General features: G+C 51.7%; 1 protein-coding gene across 1 annotated transcript in view; it reads left to right on the top strand.

Annotated features, from left to right (window-relative positions):
* The window catches only part of MEGF9 (multiple EGF like domains 9), a 61957-nt gene that overhangs the window by 13365 nt on the left and 28050 nt on the right, over window positions 1-20542 (top strand). The window contains exon 4 of the mRNA XM_061477118.1: window positions 781-1122. Within this exon, the coding sequence (XP_061333102.1) occupies window positions 781-1122 (342 nt within the window). The remainder of the gene's footprint in view (window positions 1-780; window positions 1123-20542) is intronic.

The raw sequence follows: 20542 nt of genomic DNA on the forward strand, positions 1-20542 counted from the left end.
GGGATGCTCCCCCAGCTTTCATTGTCCCTATGGATGGGTGGGAATCAGCTCCAGCCGGATGGAGAGCACGAAGGGGAGCGGGTCATGGAGGTGTGGAGGTGGGCAGGGGATGGAGGTGGCTGCCTGCGGGGTCGCGCTGAGCTTTAGGGGGGTACCCCCAGCCTCTGGTCCCCTCCAGGGACCTGGAGCGCTGCGAGCATCACTCCATCGGCATGGACCCGCCGCAACGGGCTCCCGGCGCGGCGCCGCGGATTTGCAAAACGGGGGGGGGGGAGAAGATTGGTGGGGGGGTGGTTTAATTTTTAAACTAAAAAATATTATAAATAATCAAACCCATGACTAATTAAAGATTACATTAAGAAGAGGGAACACCCGCACACACACAGGAACTGGGGTGCTCGGGGCGGTCCCTGCCCGCTCCCCGGCCTGGCACCAGCTCCGGTGGGTGCCGCCCCCCCCTCGCCACCCTCACAATGCCCGAGCCCGCCCCGCTCCCCGCTTAGCTCCGCCTCCTCCGGCCGCTGATTGGTCCCGCCGCGCACAAAGAGGTACAAAGTTGCCGTCAGGTGGGGCGGGCGCCGTTCTGATTGGCTGTGGCGGGCGAGGGGCGGGGCTCAGCGGGCGCGGCGCTGTCAGCCGGGCCGGGGCGAGGCGAGGCGAGGCGGGTGCCGCCTGAGGGGCAGCATGGCCGGGTGAGGCGGGCGGGCGGGCGGCAGGGAGGGAGCCGGCGCTCCCCGGCCCCGCTGGGTGCAGGAGGCAGCCCCTGGGTGAATGAATGAGTGCATGGCGGAGCGCCGCGCCGCAGCATGAGGCACCGGCCGAGCACCGCGCCCGGGCTCGCCCTGCTCTGCCTCGCCGCCCTCCTGGCCGCCGCCGCCGGGCTGCCCTCCAGCCCCGCGCCGCCCTCCGAGCCCGGCAGCGGTAGCGGCGGCCCCGCTGAGGGCAGCCCCGGCACCGCCGCACCGCCGCTCCGCACCCGCGGTACCACCGCGCCCGCCCGGGGCACCGCTCCGCCGCCACCGCCGGAGGAGGAGGAGATGGAGGCGGCGGCGGTAGCGGAGGAGGAGGAGGAGGAGGAAGAAGAGGAACAGGAGGAGGCGGCCGCGGGCAGCGGCCCCGCAGGTGAGCGCCTCACGCGTGTCCGTGTCCGTGCCCGGAGGGGAACCGGGACGGGGCTGCCCGCTCGCTCCGCCGGCGGACAAAGGCGCGGCCGCGGGCGGCGGCTCCCCGGCCCCCCCCACCCCATCCCGGCCGCAGCGACCCCCGTGCGGGGCGGGAGGAGGCAGCCCCGGAGCTTCCGAGGCCGAGCCCCGTGTGCCTGGAGCGGAGCTGGGTTGAGGGGCAGCGACCCCCGCACGGGATGGATGGTGCGGGGTGGGCGGGCAGTGCCCGGGAGCCTTCGGCTGTGCCTGACTGGGTGCTGCAGGCGTTAGGGGTGGTTTTGGGGAGCGGCGGGGTGGATGCTGGCTCCGGCGCCCCGGAGCATCCTTTACGGCAGTGCGCTGTGAAGCCACATCCTTCCCATCACAGTTGCATCGGGGTAGTGTCCAGCAGGGAGGATGCTGGCTTCGAGCATCACCGGGTGGGTGTCTTGGAGGCAGAGTTGGTTTGTGGGCATCAAGGTGTCCCACCTCCGTGTGCTGGCAGCAGAATGGTGTTAATGATAACTTGGGGTCGCTGGAGCCCATGTTCTTACCTGGGTCTGGAGATGCGCTTGTAGCTCATTGAGTGCTGTGAAGAGCCCACGCTGATGTGGTACCCGATGGGCATGCAAGGGATGAGAACCAAAGGGCTGCTTCTGTCCTGGGGGACGTGGGTCTTGGTGCTGCCTGCTCAGGGCCTGGTCCTGCCCCTGTTGCTGTCTGGGGTCTTGTATAGACCAGAGGAAAGTGTTACTGTAGGGGGAATATATGGGTTTGTCAATGGAGAGTGTGAGGAGGGATGAGGTAAAGGGCAGACAGGAGGGCTGTGCCCAGCTGAAGCTCTCACTGGATGTAGCACTGGATCGCCACTTGCTCACTAGGACCTGAAAACACTGATGGCCTTTGAAGCTAAGGCTCCAGTTGACTTGTAGATTAAGCAGGAAAAACTCCCCTGGAGTCCCTGGATGGAGCTCTGTCCATTTTACTGGAGAACGCTGCTTCTCTCTGCATTTCCAAAGCTTTATGTTCCCACACATGCAAAGGCTGTTGCACTGATTATTGCCTTTTTTTTTGTATTTATTGTTTTCTCCTTGCTGTGAAGATGTCGAGTTTAAGTGTGTTGAGCTTCCTCCAGTGTGAAAGGGATGTAATCTGCTGCTCTGGTAGCTTTAGCAGCCTGAACAAGTGGATTAATCAACCTGTTTTATTTGGCTGGAAATATAATCAGCTGAAGATCTGGAGTCTCTTGTTTTCAGGCTTTAGTTCCTCTTGTTTCCATTGAGGTTTCTGTCTTTACTTTCTCTGGAAGAGACAGAATGGCTCAGGATTAGGAATTGCTGATAAAGAAAGGAGGGGTTGAGTTTTCTTAAAGCAAAAGCAGTTTGCTCTATCGTGCCATGATCAGACCTCACCAGCGACTCATCTGGCTTGTGTGAAACCCTCTGGGTACCAAACAGGGGATGCACATACTCACCCGGAGTTGTGTTGAGCATGCATTTCACTGCCTGACCTTGTGTGTTGTGTTTGGTGGTATCAGAAGGCATCTTCTCTCCCACCTTGGGCTCCAGTGGTTTTATGAGAGCATCCCTATCATAGGGACCAAGTGACAGCTGTCAGGCTAGGGGACTGGCTTAGCAATGGCTTTAGGATGCTCTCGGGTGCCTACATATGGTGCTTACTCACATAACATCCTTTCGTGTCTGGTGCTAAGGATGAGAGTCAGGAGGGTTTGTGTCTAATCCCATCGCGTCCATGGATCCCCTGTGGCATGTCCTCACCTTTGCATTTCAAATCTCACTGGGGAAGTGGGAGCACTGATGAGGAAAACTCTTCCCCACCAGCCCTGGGTGTGCTGAGTTTTTACTGTGGAGGCCAGCATCACCCTTTGAAGTCTGGAAGTGCTAATTATTAATGGCTACAGCAGCTTGATCTCAAAATTGCTCCCTGGTGCCTTTATGCTGTGGCGGTGGCCAGGGTGTGGATGCATGGGCAGATTATGTCCTCTCACACCGGCTTATTTGTTAGTGTGGCTGGTTGAGATTAACCTTGGCTGATGGGGGTTGCTGTGTGCTCATGGGTTGGATGGGTTCTGGGGTACCAGGGGGTCAGGTGGCGGCAGGAGGAGATGCCGCAGGATGCGAGAGCATCCCCCTGTGTAGCATGCAGTTTGTGGGCTTTACACCAAAGGCACAATAAAGCCACTGGGCACCATGGGTTCAGCTGAAACCCTCCTTTTGCTTCAATTCAAGCATGTTTTCAACATCCCTTTTTCAATTCAATGGGTAATTAATGCATTATATGCCTTATTGCATGAAACAAATGGGCCTTTTCTCATGCCACGGCATTAGTAAGGCTTCCTTTGATGCTAATGGTGTTATTACTGATAAGAAACTGGTGTGAGAGTCCTCCCATTCTGTGTTTGTTCAGTGCTACCAAGATATAAGTTCCAACTTCAATGCATTTTTCTCATTCTGATTTAAGAAGCACTTCAGCCCCTCTGAGCTCCTGCTCACTCCTCTCCCATTCTCTCCCTTTTCCCCGTATCCCGATGTTTGTTTTTCTTTCCAAGCCTGTGATCATGTTAAAACCCCGGATTTTGTCTCCAAGAGAAGTAAATGGCTAATCCTCATGTTTGTGGAGACAAGCTTAGGAGTATCCCCTGCCTTATCACCAAAGCCTCTAACACCCGCCGCAGAGGCTCTGCCTCTTCCTTTGCGTGCAATGCTTTGGTTTTAAAGCAAAAGCTGGAGCTTTGCTGGGGGAGATGACTTAGGGATGGATGCTGCTTGCATGGATGCTCGGTGTTGGAGCAGAGATGCGGCCAGGGTGGTCCTGGTTGGGCTTTCCCTGTCTAAAGAACAGAACTCCTCTCTTCCACCCATGTGGTGAGCAGTATGGGTCTCTTTGAAGGACATTTTGCCCTGTGCATAGCAGATGGGTGGGCTGAAGAGCCCAGACCTTGCACACCCTCGCTGTCCCCATACAGAAGAGCTGTCCCCAAACCCTGCATAGAGGCACCTTTAGGCTATACCAAGTGCTTCCCTTCCTGACAGCATTGCCTTCAATCCCCTGTGGTTCCCATAGCGTGCCACTGAGTCGCCACGTCCCAGATGTGAGCCCGTGTCTGTCTCATCACCTCTGCACCTGATGGGAGGGGACAAGGAGCAGTTGTGCCGCCGGCACCGGGCAGGAAATGCAGGTGGCTGGGAGCAGTTATAACCACGGGAAGGTGTCCTGTGCTGCTGCGGAAATGGGTGAAAGCTGAGTCAGGGCTGAATCAGGCTCCAGCCTCTGGCATGGGGCCACCGCTCGCTGGGATGCTCGGAGCCCAGATGGAGGAGGTGCAGCCAGAGCCCTCCATTGCTGGCTGTGGCTTTGGGTGGGATTAACTGGTTTAGCTGGTAAAGAGGAGCCTGGCTAATCGGCAGGTGCAGGGAGATGGAGTGGACCCGGTCCTGATCGCTGCCTTCATCATCCAGCTCAAGTGGAGGGGTTTGATTTAGTGCAGAGTGTGTGGAGAAAGGTCTGTGCACCCCATGGGGGGCAGGTCTCTTGTGGGGGTCCCTACAGCACTGGCACTATTGAAGGGGAAAGACTCTGGTCCAGGCCGTGGAGCCATCAACAGCCAGATCCTGCCACGCTGGGGCTGTGGTCCTTGAGGGGTTGGGAGCTTTCACATCCCAATGGGACAGAAACAGCCAAGTTGCTGAAGGCAGGTTTGGGACATCTTGCCAGTGCTGGTCCATTTTGCAGCTCTGGGTCACTCCTCTTCTTCTCATCCAGCCATTACACCCTTCAGTAGAGATCTTCCCATCTGAGTTTGCCCCATGATCAGCTCTTCCCCTGTGCTCAGCATGACCCAGGACTCTGAGGGGTGCACATAAATGCTTCATGCCCATGCACCCCTTTTGGTTTTCCAAGGGCTGAGCAGCAAGTGGGACTCAATGACTGCAATGGGCTTTCGCAGCCTTAAAAATCTCCATCGCTTTAGGTACAAGCTTGGGTCCTGCCTGAATGCCCCTGCTCTGCCACTGACCCAGTGGGGGGCACCAGGGGGGAACTGGGGCTGTATTGATGCTCATGGCTTGGGAAGGCAGCTTAAGCTTTCCTTGCTGAGGGCTCAGGGTTGTGCTCAATGTGGTTACTGAGATAGGTTCTTTCTGAGATGTCAGTGGGATTTACATTTGTTAAAGATATGGAAATGAAGCATATAGATGTGAAGGCTGAGAATAAGGAAGATGATCTCTGGACTTGAGATCAGTGCAGGAGCATCCAGGGTGGCGAGTGCCTTTTTTCACTCAAGTAATAAACTGTGGGGTTTGTATCTTTGAGCTTAATATAAAGGGATGTTGCCCACAGCAGAAAATGTCACTCCCTTGCTTCCTCCTGCCTCCACGTTCCTGTCTGAGTCATTCTTGAATCAGATGCATCCAACTGTCCTGACTCAAGATTTTGAGCTTCTTGGACTTAGCGATGCTCATGAAAATCGGGATGTTTCTGGGAGGATCTGCAGAGCATCCTGGGTCTTGTTTGCTACCTTCCCCCTGTAGGGATCAGTGCTGGGATTTTGCTGCTTTCCTTTTAAATGGTACCCACTTTGGCCTTGATCCTGCCCATTGCCTGGCATGGACAGGGCTGTTGCAGAGGGGCAACACCACTGCAGTTAAGGAGTGATGGCAACAGCGCTCACCTCATGGGCTACGCTGAGTGTGTAACCTCAGGGAGTAAATAACCCCCATCATGAGGGGATGTGGTCCTTGTGCTGCCCCGGTGCAGCCTTGGAGATTGGCTTCAGCATCTTGGGGTGTACCCAGATGGGTGGTTGTGGTGGGCATTGGGTGTCCCCATCAGCTGTGTCCGCAGCACAGGGACATCAGGACATCCGCACCCCATGGCAATGAGCACAGAACAGGCTGTCCCCGGGGAACAGAGGCCCCGGATGCGAGTCTGCTGAAGTCAGGGGAAAGATCTCAGAGGCTTTCTCTTTGACAAGAGCCCCTGGCCTATAAATACCCAGGGCTAAGTCATTGTGGTGCTGCTGTTTGCAGAGCCAAGGCCAGCTGATCGTCAGGAAGCGCTGTTGCGGGTGCGAGGTGCTCGCTGGTGCTTCCAAGCTCTTAGCATCGGAAATAGACTTGTGCCTGTGCTGTAGCAGGGATTTCTCTCGCAGCCATCTGGCTAAGGAGGGAAGGCTCCTTCTGCTTTACCTCTGACAAGCACTTGAAGTAAAGCAACAGCATAAAAACACGTGAAGGAGCTGGAATGCTCTGCAGCACTTAAACCACACCTGAGCCTTCAGCGAGCTCTTAAATGTGGTTGCAGAAGGGTTTGGGCTTGCTTTAAGGCTCCTGCCCTGGCTCTTGCTCTGTGTCTGAGCTCAGAAGGGCTGCCTTGTGCAGTGAGGCATCGCTCGGTGGGTGGAAGGGACCAGGGGGGCCGAGTCTGGCACTTTATAATTGGTTGGGGATATGAGTATGTGCTATGAGCTAAGGGCTAGATGGCAATCTCACCATCTGCCCTGCCTTGGGGGGGTCCTGTGTCTGCACCACCTCGGGAGACCAGAACCGGTTGCGATTCGGTCTCATTAAACTGGCTCAACCCCAGGGTTTCGGGATTTGCTTCGTTGGGTTGGGTCAGGCTGTGGTTGGTTTTGCTTTGCTTCTGCTTCCAGGGAGCTCGAGGTTCCTGCGCCTCGAGGCTGCGCCGTAAGATCAATGTCCTTGTTGTGCTTGGGGTGAAATCCATCCCAGTTTGGAGCTGGGGGCTGCCAGGGGAGAATGCTCCCAAAATCCCACAGGGCTTGTCTGGAAGGGTCTTTTATGGCATTAAAGCGTGTCAGTCTGGAGGCATTTTGAGCAAGACATTCTGGACTCGGGATAATCAAAGCTTATTTGTTTGGATAGAACTTTGTTCGCCCCTAATTCAATAGGAAACTTCCTGGCAGCGCTAGTCCTGGCTCCTCCACAGCTCCCTCTGGAAGATGTCACCTCTTCTGATGGGGTCACTCACTCCCCTCATCTCTCTACTCCCTGCTTCTTTACAGCCAGCGATGCCTGAACGTGGTCCAGCTCTTCTGCATCCCAGCTGGTTGGGGTTCCATAGCAGAGCGGGTCGGGGGCACCCTTTGCTTTCAGCTATTTCATCACGGCTCGGAATGCCCATGGGGAATGCTGGCTTCACGTGGCTTTCCTGGATTGTGCCTAGCTGCCTGTGAAGAACAGACCATCCAAACACAGTGCTGGAGCACTGAGCTGCCCAAAGCGGCTCTTTTGTTGGAGGCTGAACTCCTCCTCTGGCTGATGCTCATCCAGATCTTCCCATGCAGAATTCCTATTGCCCTTCGTCACATCCAATGCAGCGGGGCTGTGATGCCGGACAGGCTGCCAGCCCTCATGTGTGGCTATAGCTCTGCTCACCCCCCTTCAGGACTTATTCCCCTTGCTCTGAAAAGGACTTTTGGGGTCTCTGCTCCTGCTTTATGCATACGTGGGTCCTATTCCAGTAAGTGAGGAGCTTCCCTGGAGCTGCATGAACTAATGCAAAGCCTTAGTGCTGCTTCGAGTAGGATTTCTTTCCCTGAACACCTGCTGTATGAATGAAAATTTGCCTTGTAAATGTGACTGATTCAGCCTGAGCATGAGATGGGCGCTTGCTTTCTGCCTGGAAAGAGGGGGGAAAAAGGTAAAACCTCGAAGGTTTTTCCTCTTCAAGCAGCTTGGCCTCGAAACCAACGAGAAGCCCAGCTCCTTGTTTTCCCCATTGCCCCCCATCCTTATAAATAAGCCACCAGAAGCATGACGAGGCAAGCATCCCTTCTATTTATAGCTTGTGCTGCTCCACATGCCTGCTTGAAAAAGCAGCCAGCTAAATGGCTCTGCAGCCTTTCAGCAAAAGCCTTGATGACACTGGCATTCTCTATGCATGGGTAGATGTATGTATATTTAAAGGGGGGTGGTGAGCGTTCACACTAAGCAGGCAGGATGGTTTCTGCAGCAGGGATATTGCTGCTGAGCAAAAGGGAGTCCCTCTGTGCTGCCCTGGCTCACAGGAAGGGGTGCTGGCTTAGTTGGTAGCCCCATGGCCTTTGGCCAGCATGGGACTGATGCTACTGGGGATACTGTGCTGGGGCTGGTCCTCCCATCTCTCCCTAGCTCTTCAGTGGGGCCATCACTAGACAACACATACACTGGTATTCCCCAAGCTTCCTCAGATATATATATTTTGAAGCTGGATTAACCCTTTTATTCCTTTTTTATTGTCCTTTTTGGCATCATCTGTGTGTAATGAGGAGGCTGCTGGTAACCTTTACCTGTTCAACTGGTCCTGCCACTTCTCAGATGGATCTGCTTTATTCCTGGCAAATGATACTGCCACTGTTTTCAGGCAGCTTTACTCTATTTTGACTGACTGGCTGACTGTATTAACTGATAGCACTGCTTGGGCTGCTTTGATCCTGTATTATTTATGGAAATGATGGCATATAACTCTGTGTAGCTGATTAATGCTTGCATGTATTTTTAATGTGCTAGTTCTACTGTTTGATCTGTGCTAAATGATTATTCTCTGATGTGTTCCTTTCGGTTCCTTATGAAAAGGATATTGAAATGGACTGTTTGTTTTGTTGCTTTTTGTTCCTCTCCCACTGGTCTCACCTTGTGCTGGGTTTTAAGCCTTCGCAGATCGTTCTCCCAGGCATGGCCCTGCTGCTGTCAACGTGGAGCATTTACACTTTAGTGCTCTTAATTTGAGCGTTTCATTGGTGGCATCACTCTGAGTTCATCCCTCTGTGTGTAGTCCTAGGGAGACAGAAAGTGGACAAAGAGCCATTAAGGTGATGCTCAGTCCTTGTGTGCTGTTGCTGAATCCCAACGTGGCTGTGATTCAGGTCCAGCAACACCTGAATGAGAAGGAAACTGGTTTGAATTGCTGGGGTATCATTAATGCTTCTGTGGCCGGTCACAGGATGGCAGGGGCTGGTCGATAGTAAGGAAATGACTTTAATTGCTGGGGAGGGGTGTGCTCAACCCGCCGCTTCCTCCCTGTGGTGGGAGATGTGGTCGCGGCTGGGAAGGGACCGGTGGACCAAGGTGATGCTTCCCCCACCGCATCCCATGACGTGCGCTGCTCCCAGCACTGCCACTGGGGAGGGAGCTTCACGTCCTTCATCCCTCCTCCACAATCCTTCCCCTTCAGCAGATATGGCCAATGGGGTGGAAACCAGGAGGTCATTGCAGAAGGACCATCTGTGAGCTGGAGGATCAGCACTTCCCCTCCCTGAGGGCAAAACACAGAAGTGGAAGATGTTTTTTTTCCCCTTTAATCTATATATTTTATCTCCTGCCTTTCATAACACCTCATTTTCAAGGGACAGGCCAGGGTTGTCTCCGAACCCCATCCCACACCCAGTGTGTGGTCAGACCCACCTTCTCCCTGGGCACACCATGCTCCAGCAATAACAGGTTGTGAGGATGCTTTCATGAACAGTACTGTCAAGATACAAAGCAATGCTAGCTGAAAACCTCTCAGTGCAGGCTTTCCCCCCTCTTCTGAACAGGGTTTTTTGTCCAAATCAGCAAAATATACATTTCAGCAAAAGATCCCTTTTCCTTTAATGGACTTTTTCCATTGAAAAGACTTGAAACTTGGTGTTTTGTTCCTTTCCTCCACGTTTTTTGAAGCTCCTTGGTCCATGAGAAACTTCAATAATTCCCTTTTCCTCCTGCCCTCTATTTCAAGACAGATATAAATATATATAATGTATATATTTGTATAGATCTGCTTTTTTGTTGTTGGCTGTAACTCTTGCCTTTTGTCATCAGGAACAAAGCAAACATCATAGACTGTGTTTTTCCTGCTCTTCCTCTGCTCCAAACCAGAGACAGGCTAACCTGAGCGCTGCAAGGAGCCAGTTATTTAGGGAGGAACATCGGGATGGATGCACCACGTCAGGGAACAGGCAGGATTCCTGGATATGGCTCCTACAAACCAAATTGCTTCCCCAAAACGTGTCTCGCTTGCAGACTCATGAGTAATAGGGCAGAGGCATCCACACCTTCCTGGTGCTCTTCCTTTGTGGATGTGGAAAGAGGGCACAGTGCCTTGCGCAATGCTGGCACTGGCACAGGCTGTGTGTGTGTGTGTGGGGGGGGTGTTTCCATTCACCCTTTCCTACCCCAAACTCCAGCCTGAGGGCTGTGGGGAGCTGCAGTGGGATGCAGTTGGGACCCCAGGGTACCCAGAGAAGGTGGAGAAGCTGCTCCAGGTTGTTGATCCAAAGAAAAGGGCTATTGGAATGGAAGCGGAGCACACTGATCTGTCTGCTCTTGCCTGGGCTGGGTGTTTGCTCACTTTGTGCCAGCACAGGAGATGTCTTTGCTGGAGCCTCCCCAGCTCTGCCTTTCCCTGCTGTGACCAGCTGGGTTTTTTCCCCATTCCCAGTGCTTGAAGAAGGATCTTGCGGGGGGATTTGCCTTGTTTTTAAGCTCTCGGACACGAGCACATCCATCCCATCTCCTGGCACTCCTCTCCTCCAAACAACCATGTCATGTTAAGCTCTGTCTTGTGGGTTTTCCAGCAATGCCCCCCTATTCCCAGGCAGCGTTGGGGGATCCCTCACTGGGGTCAGTGGGCTGCATGGCATCACCACCTCTTGCACAGCATCCCCTCTGCTGTGGGACCAGCTGGTGTGGGGAGCAGATGGGGAGGTGGAGCCGGGCTGCTGGGCCAGGTTACAGGCTATGATAAAGCAGAGTGATGTAGAAAACTAAATACCTGTTATCAGAGCAAAGCAAACAGAGCCTTCAGCTGCCTGCAGCCTTCCTCTCTTCAAGGGCACGGCGTGGAGCTCCCTGTAAAAGATGCTGTGTTAATTCGCTTGCTTTGGCTTGGTGCTGGTGTTGAGAAACCCAAGCTTGACTCCACATAATGAATAACAAACATTTGTCTGCATTTAACTGGTTTATTGTGAGCAGTTCTTCTTTTTCCTCCTGGAAGTTTACAGTAAGCTGTCGGCAGCGCGGCCCTTTGACGTGGATTAGCGCTGATGCCGTGCTGTTGGATCTCCCCATTCTTTTCACATCTTGGTGTGGTTTCTTTCCAAGGGAGGCTTTTGTGCGTGTCTAATCCAGTTAAAATGGAAAATAAACAGGAAAGGGGCTGAGCTCTAGGGAGGCAATTGGGTACAAGGGCAGTGCTGGCTTCCATGCAGGAGAAGGCAAGCTTTGGGGTGGAATGGAGGGGATGATGGTCCTGCTATACCTCAGAGAGGATCTGTCCCCCCCAGCACCCCAGTTTCATGCCTGGAGCAATGAGTGTCACTGCTCGTTGGTTTGCAAACCCCTTTAAAGCTTCCCAGTTAGGTGTGTAGACAGTGAGTTCAAGCTTATGGGCTGGGGAATCAGTGCTTCCCACTCTGCTTCGCCACCTGTAGCTTTGTAGTCCCTCTTAGGGACCTCCCTTGTGTCCACTGTTACATACATACATGAGCTAGGCAGCCCTTAGAGCTAATACCTCTCCCCCTACATACATATGTATGTATGTCATGCCAGGTAATATACTTAAGTGTGTGCTGTATCAAAGTAGAGCTTCTCTGTGTGTGTCAGGTACCTGCAGCTCCCCTGGGTTTGGTAGGATTATGGATGCCTCTTTGCAGATGGGACTCGGATGCTCTTTTAGCAAGGCTTCTCTGGCAGCAGAGCCACTGGAAGGGGAGGTACCACTCCTCCCCCTGCAATGCCAAAACAGTCATTATAAAGCCCTCAAAAATGGGGAAATGGTCAGTATAGAAATGTCAGCAAACCTCTTCTGGCTGACCCTCTGGCTATGGAGGAAGCGCTGCGGTTTGGAGCTTCATTTTTGACTTGGGATCAGGCTTGTTTTTGCCAGCCCAAGACTGCGTGTTCTGCCTTGGAGGTAATTCCCCCTTGGTGATGCTGTTCCTGTTTGCAAGATGCGAGTGGTGCTCCAGGAGGCTTTGCGTGCACATCAGTCCTTTGGGTTTAGCATCTTGGTTCAGACTTGGTCTTAGCTTAGTGCCTAAGCTGTTGGTGACATGGGGAGAGCTGCACAGTGACTGAAACCCTTGTGCCTCCATCTTTCCCATCACACTCTTAAGGCTCTTGCCTGTTTAAAGAGGATTTGGCTGTTCTGCAGGACAAGGCTGTTACCTGTTGAGCTCTATTGTATTTGTTGTGGGGGTTTCAGAGTACTGGTTTCGACTCCGAGTTGTTTGTGGTTGCTGGACTTGTGCTGTTTAATGGAAACACCTTCCTCTTGAAGGTGACCTATTGCTGGGAATAAATACAAACCCCATGGCTAAGGCAGGAGCAACGGTGTCCATCTGTGTCAGCAGCAGCGTGGTGACCAAGGAGATGGAAATGCAAACCTGATGTGCCGCCCTGAACGAAGTCAGGGTAAATCGAAGGGGAGCAGGAGGCAGAACCTGCTGCGGGTGGACTTTGCCCCTGCTCTGTGTGCAAGGGGTGGAATTTGTGCTCTCTAAATGTATGACACCGCTGCGATCAATGGAGAAGGGTTTGGAGCACGGCTCGGATGCACTGAGGTGTCCCTGCTGCTGTCTGCTCCCCCTCAGCAGTCCCCAGCACAGAATGGATCTGTTTCATTTCCCTCTTTCCACTGATAAGTGACGGCTTTCTCCATCCAGGTGCCTTTTTCCATGACGTGCCCTGGCCCGTATCAGTTCCCTCTTTGAAAGCTCAACTTCTCTTCCGTAGGCTTGCCAGCAAATATTGTCTCATTGCAGACCTGCACCCCGGTTTGGGAGGTGCTGGATGAAAGCAAAGGTGAAATAACGTTCTTAAAGGGGGATTAAAGCCACCCAATTCAAGCTGGAGGGGGATGCATCGCTGTCCCATGCAAAGTGTAGCAGGGCAAGCAAAAGGCTGCATTATAAAACACAGGAATAAAACCCACGGAGCAGGAAACCCTTCTTCCCAGCTCACAAGGCATTTTCCTTGCTCTGTCCCAGCAGCTTGCTGCACATTAGAACCTACAGCTCCTTGTTCTGGCAGGAGTCACGGTAACTCCAAGTTAGCCCGTGGCACTGTGTCATCATAACCTTGAAACAATGGCAAAACCTGCCTGAAACCAGCTGTGATTACTCATGCTTCGTGCTGTCACTCTCTCCGGCTGGAGTATCTGCTATGGTAATTCCACTTATTAAGCAAGGAGACAAAACAGGGAGCCAAGCTGGGGAGCAATGAGAGATCTGGGACTTGCTGGCTTCTGACTGTCAAGTCCCTTCTCCCTTCTTCTGTGCAGCCTTTAAAGTGAATGAAAGAGGAAGAAAGGTACTTTTGCTGTTTGTAATGACTAAAAGTCTGCATTTAAATGTGTTTATTTAGAATAGGGAGGAAAAAAACCCAGGGAAGTGTATTGGGAATGAATCCTGTGATGCTGAGGCTTTAGTTCATCCCTGAGCTTGTAAATGCAATGAGCTGAGAGGGACGGGGGTCTTAGCTCAGGCTCTGCAGAGCTTCTTTTGATTAACACTTTCAGTAAGTGTTTATTAACACTGTGGATAAAAGAAGCCTTTGTTAACGGGGCTGTCCCTTTGCTCCTCTGGTGGAGGAGCTGAATCTTAAAAGGAGCAGCCCTGGGCACCTGCTGGAGTTACTGATGGAAGTTTTCATTCCAGATTTTCTCCACAGGCTTCAGCATAACTCAGCCTCGACCCCTCCAAAGCTGCTCTGCCCTTTCTTCCTCCTTAAAAAGGCCAAAAACAGTGTAAAAAATGCCTCTTGCCCCTGCCCTGTGTCCGCAGAGAGCATCACTGCGTGCTAGACCAGCTGAGGAGATGTGCACGAGCCCCTTCAGCAGCTCTGCCTTGAAAGGATTTAAATAGAGTTGCTCCTGATGTTGGCTGTTGCTCATGTGAAGTGCCATGGGAGAGGGGAGTCTTCTGTATGGGTGGAGAGGGCGTGCTGTGCTCCATCATGGAAGCTCCTGTGCATCCAGGAGGTAATCCGGTGATACAGGAGGGACACATCCGCCTGGTCCCACGGTCCATGGGGTGTGATGGAGGAGCGGGAAGTGGGACTTGGGGTCTGACCTTGCTGCTTGTCTTGCAGCAGTGTGGACCCCTTGGTCCACATCCACTTCCCTTGGATGTCCAAAGCCTCCCTTTGGATGCATCTCTGCTCTTGGGGAGTTATTAGAGCAGTTCAGAAAGCGCTCCTGCTCACTTGGATTGAAGCCTGGGCTGCCCCAGAAGGTGAAGACCATCTCCAGAGGTTATGTGTGTGGCAGCCATCCGAGGGAGCATCTGCTGCTTCCAGGAGCTGCAGAGCTGCTCCTCTGCCTCTCGCCAACGCCTCGCTGCGGGAGGACGTGATTCCCAGCATTTTCCTATTGAATTATGGATTGATGGCAACACCGTTGCTGTTAGCATCCCCGTGTGCTGTCTTCCCTCACAGTGCTTTAAATGAGAAAGAAAGGATGACTTCTCACCACATCCATCCTACATGGAACTGAGCTTTGGTAGGTCTGCCTGGTGTCAGTGATGAGTAGTTAATGGTGAGGACTGAGGAGATGCTATTGCATCTGCAGGTGCTGTCAGCAGGCAAGGTCCAGAGATGTATTTTGGGTTTAGGTGTGTGCAGGCAGGAGGCAGCTCCTGTAGCTGGGCAGATTAGTTCCATGCAAGCTGGACAAGGTCGCTCCTCTGCAGCCTGTGTTAGTGGAGCAAAGGAGTCCTGCCCTGCCTAGACCTTTGCAGACTGCTGAGTGGCAAGGGTAGCACTGTCCCATCGTATCCCATTACTGCATCCACATCCTGCCCTGCAGGGACCATCCTGGCCCCTGTCTGCATTGCAGCAAAGCATCAGCAGTGAAGGCAAAGTATTTGGGTTGTCATGTGCAAGCCCATGCAGGAGCCTGGCTCTGGACTGGAGGAGCCTCACCCAGGCGAGTACCAGCTCTGTATAGTGGGAGCAGTAAAACAGGGATTCATCGGAGCTCATCCTCCAGCTCATCCCCTAACCCCTGTTTTCTTGCTGGTGATTTGTGCAACACAACATGATACCCCAAATATAAATGGCTGGAAGGATGGTTCTCCCTCAGGATATTTCTCTGCAGTGCCTTTAAAGCTCCTGTAGAAATCACTGTGTTCATTCACGAGCTGCAATTCCCTAAAGCACCGAGCAAAGTTGGTGATTTTAATTACTTTTTGCAGGGATCTGAGCACACGGAGGCTTCAACAGATGATTATAGTTCAGATTATTCATGCAGCTCTTCCTAATCCCTTTCTCTGCTAGGACATGGTCGGTAGGTACTAAAATTGAAGCCTACTATTAAATTCCCAGCCCTGTCCCGTATGAGCTGTCTGGATCTTTGAATGTGGAAGCATTTTGCTGACTAAAGTACTTGCATTTCCTGAGAGGTGCTGCTGAAAGAGGGATGCTGTGTGCTGCTGTGGAGGGACTTGCCAAAGTTCCATTTCATCCTGTTTATCTCTAAGCCCTGAGCCGGGCTGGCTTTGTCACACGCTGGGTGGTAAGAAATACAGAGATTTTTCAGTCAGAAGCATGGAATATTTATATGGCTGCAGATGCTTGTGGAAATATTAGTGGGAAAAATCAAACCAACACAAGTAAAACGCCAACAAAACTATTTCTGCAGTAATTAAAGGGCTTGGATCAGTTTTCTTTCAACTGTTGAGGTTTTAATCCTGCAGCATTTAGCTGGTCTGTTTGAAGTTACTGTACTTTCTTGTATCATAAACAGTTTAAGGCCACATTCCTCTTGGTACACAGCCTGCTTAGGAAGAGACCCGGAGGGTTTGTCTGCGGGTGGAAGTGTATTGTTATATAGGGATGAGTGTTCAGCTGCAGCTGTGCAATCCCTCCTGTGCATTCTTCTGCCTTATAACCTGGACCACTCCTGCTTCTCCTGACATCACCTTGTCCTGTCGATGGGAGCTCCTCAGCTGTTTTGCTCTGTGGTGGTGCCACGAGCTGGGTGTCTGTCAGCGCAGGGGGAACAGGAGGTTAATGAGAATCCAGGTTTCCCTTGGCTTTGGCAGGGTTTGATCCTTGTCTCCCAAGACAGCTTTACACCTGCGAGCCTGACTTCTTTGATGCACGTTTACATGGGAGTGAGCCTGTTCAAAGCTCGCCGTGCAGGTTGGTAACTTGTTCAGCATCAAAAAGGAAGGGAACAAAACAGCATTGCTCCATGTTCGCATTTCACAAGGAGCTTTCAGAAACCAAATGTCTCTGTGTTCAATTGCAGGTGCAGGGAAGGAGTAAAAACCACTAATCCCAAGGAATAAGCAGCCTTGGCTTTAACGTGTGGTTGTGGGTTAGCTGGAAAAGAGTGGTTGCTTTATTCATGGTTGGTGGGGTAGGAGGGCTGTGAATAAAGGGAGTGATGCTGCATCCCCTTGAGAATGCAGATTAAAGGCAGAGGGGTGACATGGTCTGGGCTGAGCTGGAGCTTGGCTGAAACCCCAAGTCTGCCTGCTTCTTGCTGGTAGAAAGTGCTTGTGTGACCCTGAGGGTTGGGACCTTGGCTTTATTGTTCTTTCCAAGTGATAAGAGAGGTTTAATCTGATGTAATTTTGCTCGACAAATATGTTCAGTCTTCTAACAGCATTACAAGTGAGGTAAAAGCATTGAGGAATTCCTGCTTCCCCCCCCCCCGTTGACCCATACAATCCTTTTATGGAACAGCACAAGTGACTTGTATAAAGCTCTTAACAGCATTAACGTGAATGATGCTGTTCTCTTCATCAGCAACATGCCTGGCTCTGCAGTGCCTTGAGCCTGATGGAGTCCTTAAGTGCCCTGAATCTGATGCACTCAGTAATAAGATGAATGCAAAATAACAAGACGCTTTTCTATGTATATAAAACATTTTGGGGGTAGCCAGAGATCCTATTCCTACCACGCTGGCTCTGCACTGTAGCCTCAAGTGAGAGTAAATGACAGGTCTGAGCACTTTAATGCACCTTGGTAATGCAGGGTTTGACTCTTGTGCTCAATGCCATCTAGATGCAACTGAGCTCATCTCTGATCCTGCAGATGCTCCTCAGTTCCCTATGGGAGAGCTCAACACTCCTGTACCTTCTCAGATCTGCAAGCCGTGGGGTGAAGGCTCACTGCAGTGGTTGGAGGCAAAAGCATCCTTATACTGGGATAGCAGCTTCTGCGTTCATGGTGTCAGCTTGGTTGCACCCAGCTACCCAGGTGAGGAGTGATGGAGTTGAATGGAAAAGCTGCTTGACCATGCTGGGATGGTGGCATCAGAGATGAGGAAGGGATGGGCTGGAGCTCAGCGAGTTGTTTGGCAAGGGCTGGGTAAAATAGGGCCTTCTCTTAACAGACAGCAGCTTGTGATGCTCACAGATGCGCTCATCCTGTATCCCATCCTGGGATGGCGCTGGCCTGACCTTCATCCAATTGCTGGGAAGGTTTAGTGTGCTGGTGGGTTGTACTGAGGGGATGAAATCTCTTCTTGGGGCTAAAGGAGAGAGGCAGGGGGACGGAGCACAGCTGTGCCTTTGGCTGTAATAAGAGAAGATTCCCAGTGGGAATACCCGTGTCTAACCCTTTAAGGGGGATTTGTGTGCCTGGGGGGAGGACTGGAGCTGTAACCATTCCTGAGCAGTGGAAACAAGGAGAAATCGGAGCTGCAGGGTCAGAGCAAAGCTTCAGCCCTTCAGGGCTGGACAGAAGATGATGCCAAGGGCATAATCCTAACCTTGCAGCCAGTGTTTCAGGGACTTCCCTTCAGGATGCTTCTAGAGCCCTCTGTTTAATAGCTACCAGTGGATCTATGCTCTGTGAGCTTATCCAGTCTTCCTTTGAAGCCATAAGTATTTCTGGCTCCCAGAGCATCCCCTGACAATGAGTTCCACAATTTAATTATAAGGGGGAAGGAAATGGCCTTGGATGGGTTTTTAAACCTTCTGCCTGATCCCTTTATTCCCGATTTGTCAGAAATGGTGCCTGGAGAGGGATTGGGAGGGAGGAAATGAGGGAGAAGGGAGAGCAGGCAGGGATTCAATTTAGGAATAAAGTCGGGGGTGAGGGGGGGAGCTGCTACACTAATACCAAAACAGAGCCTTTCAGGGATGGGATGCTGTTGTGTGTGGGAATGCAGTAGCTCCATCCTCTCTGTGCAGATGAATGGGATACTGAGTCAGTGCTGATTTAATATGTGGAAGGTCAGACTGGTGTGAAGCGAGATTTCATTGGAATAAACCCAGTGTAACTACAAGCCTGGCATCTTTACTGCTCTTCTAAATCCAGCAGGATACCTGATGGGGTATTTGGGAGGTGAGGTTTCCACTGAGCTGTGTCTTTGCACAGTTCATGTGAGGCTGAGAAACCATGCTGGGGCTTCACCCAAAACCAGAACAGTAACTCCAGGTTAGAGCTATCTATCTATCTATCTATTTATTTGTCCATCTATCATCTATCTATTTGTCCATCTATCTATCTATCATCTACCTGTATTATTTTTCCTTCATCTATTCCAGAGAATAGGAAATGGCTGTCTCCCTGGGGATGCTTTGAAGCAGGATAATAAATAGCAGCCCTGGGACTTGCTCTTTCAGCTGTGTTCTTCTAACTAATAACATGCATCTTGGATTTCCCATACTGGCTCCCATGAGTAGGTGACTTTGTTCAGGATTTGCACTGGTCCAAGATGTCCCCAGCAAATATGGCTTTGCACAGGTATCTTGGTGTGTTTCATAGTGTTTTCTTTTGCTCTCTGTTAATAGTTCACCTGGTTTTCAATTATTCATTCATTAAGTGGCTCAGATGGGAGATGGAATCACACTTAAAAGATGTGAGAATACTTAAACCACTGCATGACCGAAAGGATGTGAAAACATAATCTGAGACATCATTTTTATACCATTATGAGCCCTACTTAAGTACTGTGAGGGGATGGGAGATGAAGGGATGTGGTGTCACACAGGGCATGGGTTATTGGTTGTGTTGGTGCTGCTTACATCCAATACAATAAACCCCATAAATAACTATTCTCTAATTTATTAGTAACCTACAACTAATAGCAATGAATCAATTCAGTGCTGCAGCTAAGAGAAGCTGCGCATTAAATCTGTGTCTCAGCTACATCAGCCTGTCCTTTGCTGTAGCAAACTATAAACCTTTTCTCCTACTCCGCCTGCCTCTAAGCAGTGAAAAGTAAAGGTTAAAATGCTGCTCATGGAGGGAGCAGTGTTTGGGTTCTGGGGCTTGAAGGAGTAACATGTGGTGGTGATATGCTCTTTTATAGTGCCTCTATTCTGGGATCTCAAAATGTCATCAAGGCTGTTAAGTAATTAGAGCCTGTCAGCACCTTCACAAGCAAAGGTGGTGTTTTAATCACTGATAGCCAAGTGCTTTGAGCTGCTGCATGGTGCTTTATGGGGAAGGAAGGGAAACCTTGGTGTGTTAGAAGTGGCAGGGATTGGAGGCAATGGGGTTTGGGTGCACACCCTATGGATGGGGAAACTGAGGCAGGGTGAGGGTGAGTCACTATGAGCTGGGAGTCAGCGCTTGGACCACCACCCCATCCCCAGGGGGTCCTTGCATCCCATTGCTGATGGTGTTATCTTCAACACGATACCTCCAACCATGGATGAGCACCCCAGTATGGGCAGCAGTGGGGACGTGGGATGTCTGTTCATTCCTTTGTGTTTGCAAAGCTCTGGGTAAGGCGATTTTGAAGGTTACCTTCAACATCTAAAGCATTTGCTTGAGAAAACTGAATAAAGGCTCCAAAAACCCAGGCTCTGGCCAGGAGCCAGGGTAATGTTCCCTGATCATCCTCTGCAGTGCTTGTCATCCTTGCTGTACTCCCAGAGTTGAAGGTAGATGTCTGTTACCACTTTCCTGTTCAGGCTATGGACCCTTCTCATCTTGACCCTGGCCGCCATGGGGACAACGAAGTGTCTTTTAAATTAAGCCTCAGGTTTTCATAGTCTGGAACATCACCATGTCAAACCTCAATACTGTGCTGGGCAATGGATTTTAATGCTGCTGCTGCCTCTCCTCTGTTGCAACCAAAGGTGCTTTAGGGCATTTTTGGGTTGCATCAGCCAGGCAGATGTGAGATGAGCTGGGTGCAGTGAGGGTGGCTTGGAGGTGGGTAGAGGGGACCACAAGTGATGCTGCTGCCCTGAACCAGGCCACCATCCCTCCCCACCTCTCTGGGGTGGTTTGGGGGATGAAGGGCCTGCAAAGGAAGCATCCCTTTATGGATATCTCTTCTCTATCACCCCCAGTGTGTCTTATCACACACTCAGGGATGCTTCTGCATCTTCCCAATAGCATCCGCAGCAGACGGGCTCATCCCCGCGCCCCCGCTGGCAGCAGAACCAGCTTCCCCCATTGCTGCTGAGGCAGCTGGAGCCGATGCTCCACCAG

This window comes from Pezoporus flaviventris, unplaced genomic scaffold, assembly GCF_033815535.1.
Source record: "Pezoporus flaviventris isolate CSIRO_AGI_PZ_B2104156 unplaced genomic scaffold, CSIRO_AGI_Pfla_v1 ptg000097l, whole genome shotgun sequence".
Lineage (NCBI taxonomy): Eukaryota > Metazoa > Chordata > Aves > Psittaciformes > Psittacidae > Pezoporus > Pezoporus flaviventris.